The sequence below is a fragment of the Austrofundulus limnaeus genome, unplaced genomic scaffold (genome assembly GCF_001266775.1).
Source record: "Austrofundulus limnaeus strain Quisiro unplaced genomic scaffold, Austrofundulus_limnaeus-1.0 Scaffold522, whole genome shotgun sequence".
In the NCBI taxonomy this organism is placed as follows: Eukaryota; Metazoa; Chordata; class Actinopteri; order Cyprinodontiformes; family Rivulidae; genus Austrofundulus; species Austrofundulus limnaeus.
The window spans coordinates 38,520-39,656 of NW_013952924.1; the positions used below are offsets into that span (position 1 = coordinate 38,520).

Consider the following 1,137-nt stretch of genomic DNA (forward strand, 5'->3'; position numbering starts at 1 on the left):
AAAAACGTAGATGAGGTCCACCATGAGCCAAGAGAGGCTCACAGGACTGGCACTCAAGTTAGCTGCGTGGAAAGTGGTGGAAAGCCCACCAGGTCCGTTTTGCCAGGGGCCACCAAAGTGCATTGGGACAGCCCTGTTAGAAAAGTACACCTGATTTTACTGACAAACATGCTGTTTACAAATCATTTTCCTGGAAGATGTGGGTAAACAGAGCTGCTAAACTGTTGACGTTGTGTTTTCACCTCAGAGACCAACCCTGAACCCATCGTCTCATGACTGCCTTCAGCTGCACATGTGAACACACCAAAGTGAAACCACACACAAACACTACATGTTTTGTTTTTGTTCTTCCCAAACCATCTGATGTCAATATGAGCACATGATTCTTTCATATATAAATCCTGCAGCACAACGTTACACCCTCAGCTGTGATCGACCTTTTGATAGATTTTAGTTGGAGAACCAGCAGCTGAATGAAGAAGATGAAACTCTTTGTCCTGCTGACGCTCGGGGCTCTGGTGGTGCTCATTAACGGTAAGATCTTCAAAAAAAACATTAGTCAGAGAGAATGGTCCATTTGTTTAGTTACTGTGAGTGCTTTTACTGAGAAGTATCATATTAAACTGTGTACATTTTTTTGKAAGTACATCTAAACAAACTCTCTGGAAGCTCTGCAAGATGTTCAGTCATATTTTTCTTCACATTTCTGTGAACCACAAATATCCAAGAGTTTCAAGTGAACTAAAATCTGGTTTTGAGACAATTTACAAGTGAATTCATTGGTGATTATCCACAAAAAATGATTAATTTATTATTTTGTGTTTTTCTCTGCTTTTGTGTTTATTTAAAACTGGATGTTATTTTGTTTCAGAATGACTTTAAGTGTTTCAGTTAAAGTGAAATGGAAGGTGATTCATGACAAAAAAGAGGAAACTGAGAGTAATTTCACAAGTTGTTGAATGTGATGAAACATGTTGATAGAAATTTTTCTCAGCATTTGGATAATAAACTTCTATGCAAAGATGGCAATCAGCACTGAAAAACAAAAACGGTGCTTAATGTTTTTTGTCTGCTTCAACTGGTGAAATTCATACTTCGACAGGAATGCCACCAATCAGCAGGGACATCAACACCCAC

General features: G+C 38.7%; 1 protein-coding gene across 1 annotated transcript in view; it reads left to right on the top strand.

Moving 5' to 3' along the window:
- Positions 1 to 448: 448 nt before the first annotated feature.
- LOC106530437 (permeability factor 2) overlaps positions 449 to 1,137 on the top strand; it is a gene marked incomplete in the record, with an annotated part of 3,948 nt that continues 3,259 nt past the window's right edge. The window contains 2 exon segments of the mRNA XM_014026049.1: positions 449 to 534; positions 1,103 to 1,137. Coding sequence (XP_013881503.1) covers positions 474 to 534; positions 1,103 to 1,137 — 96 coding nt within the window.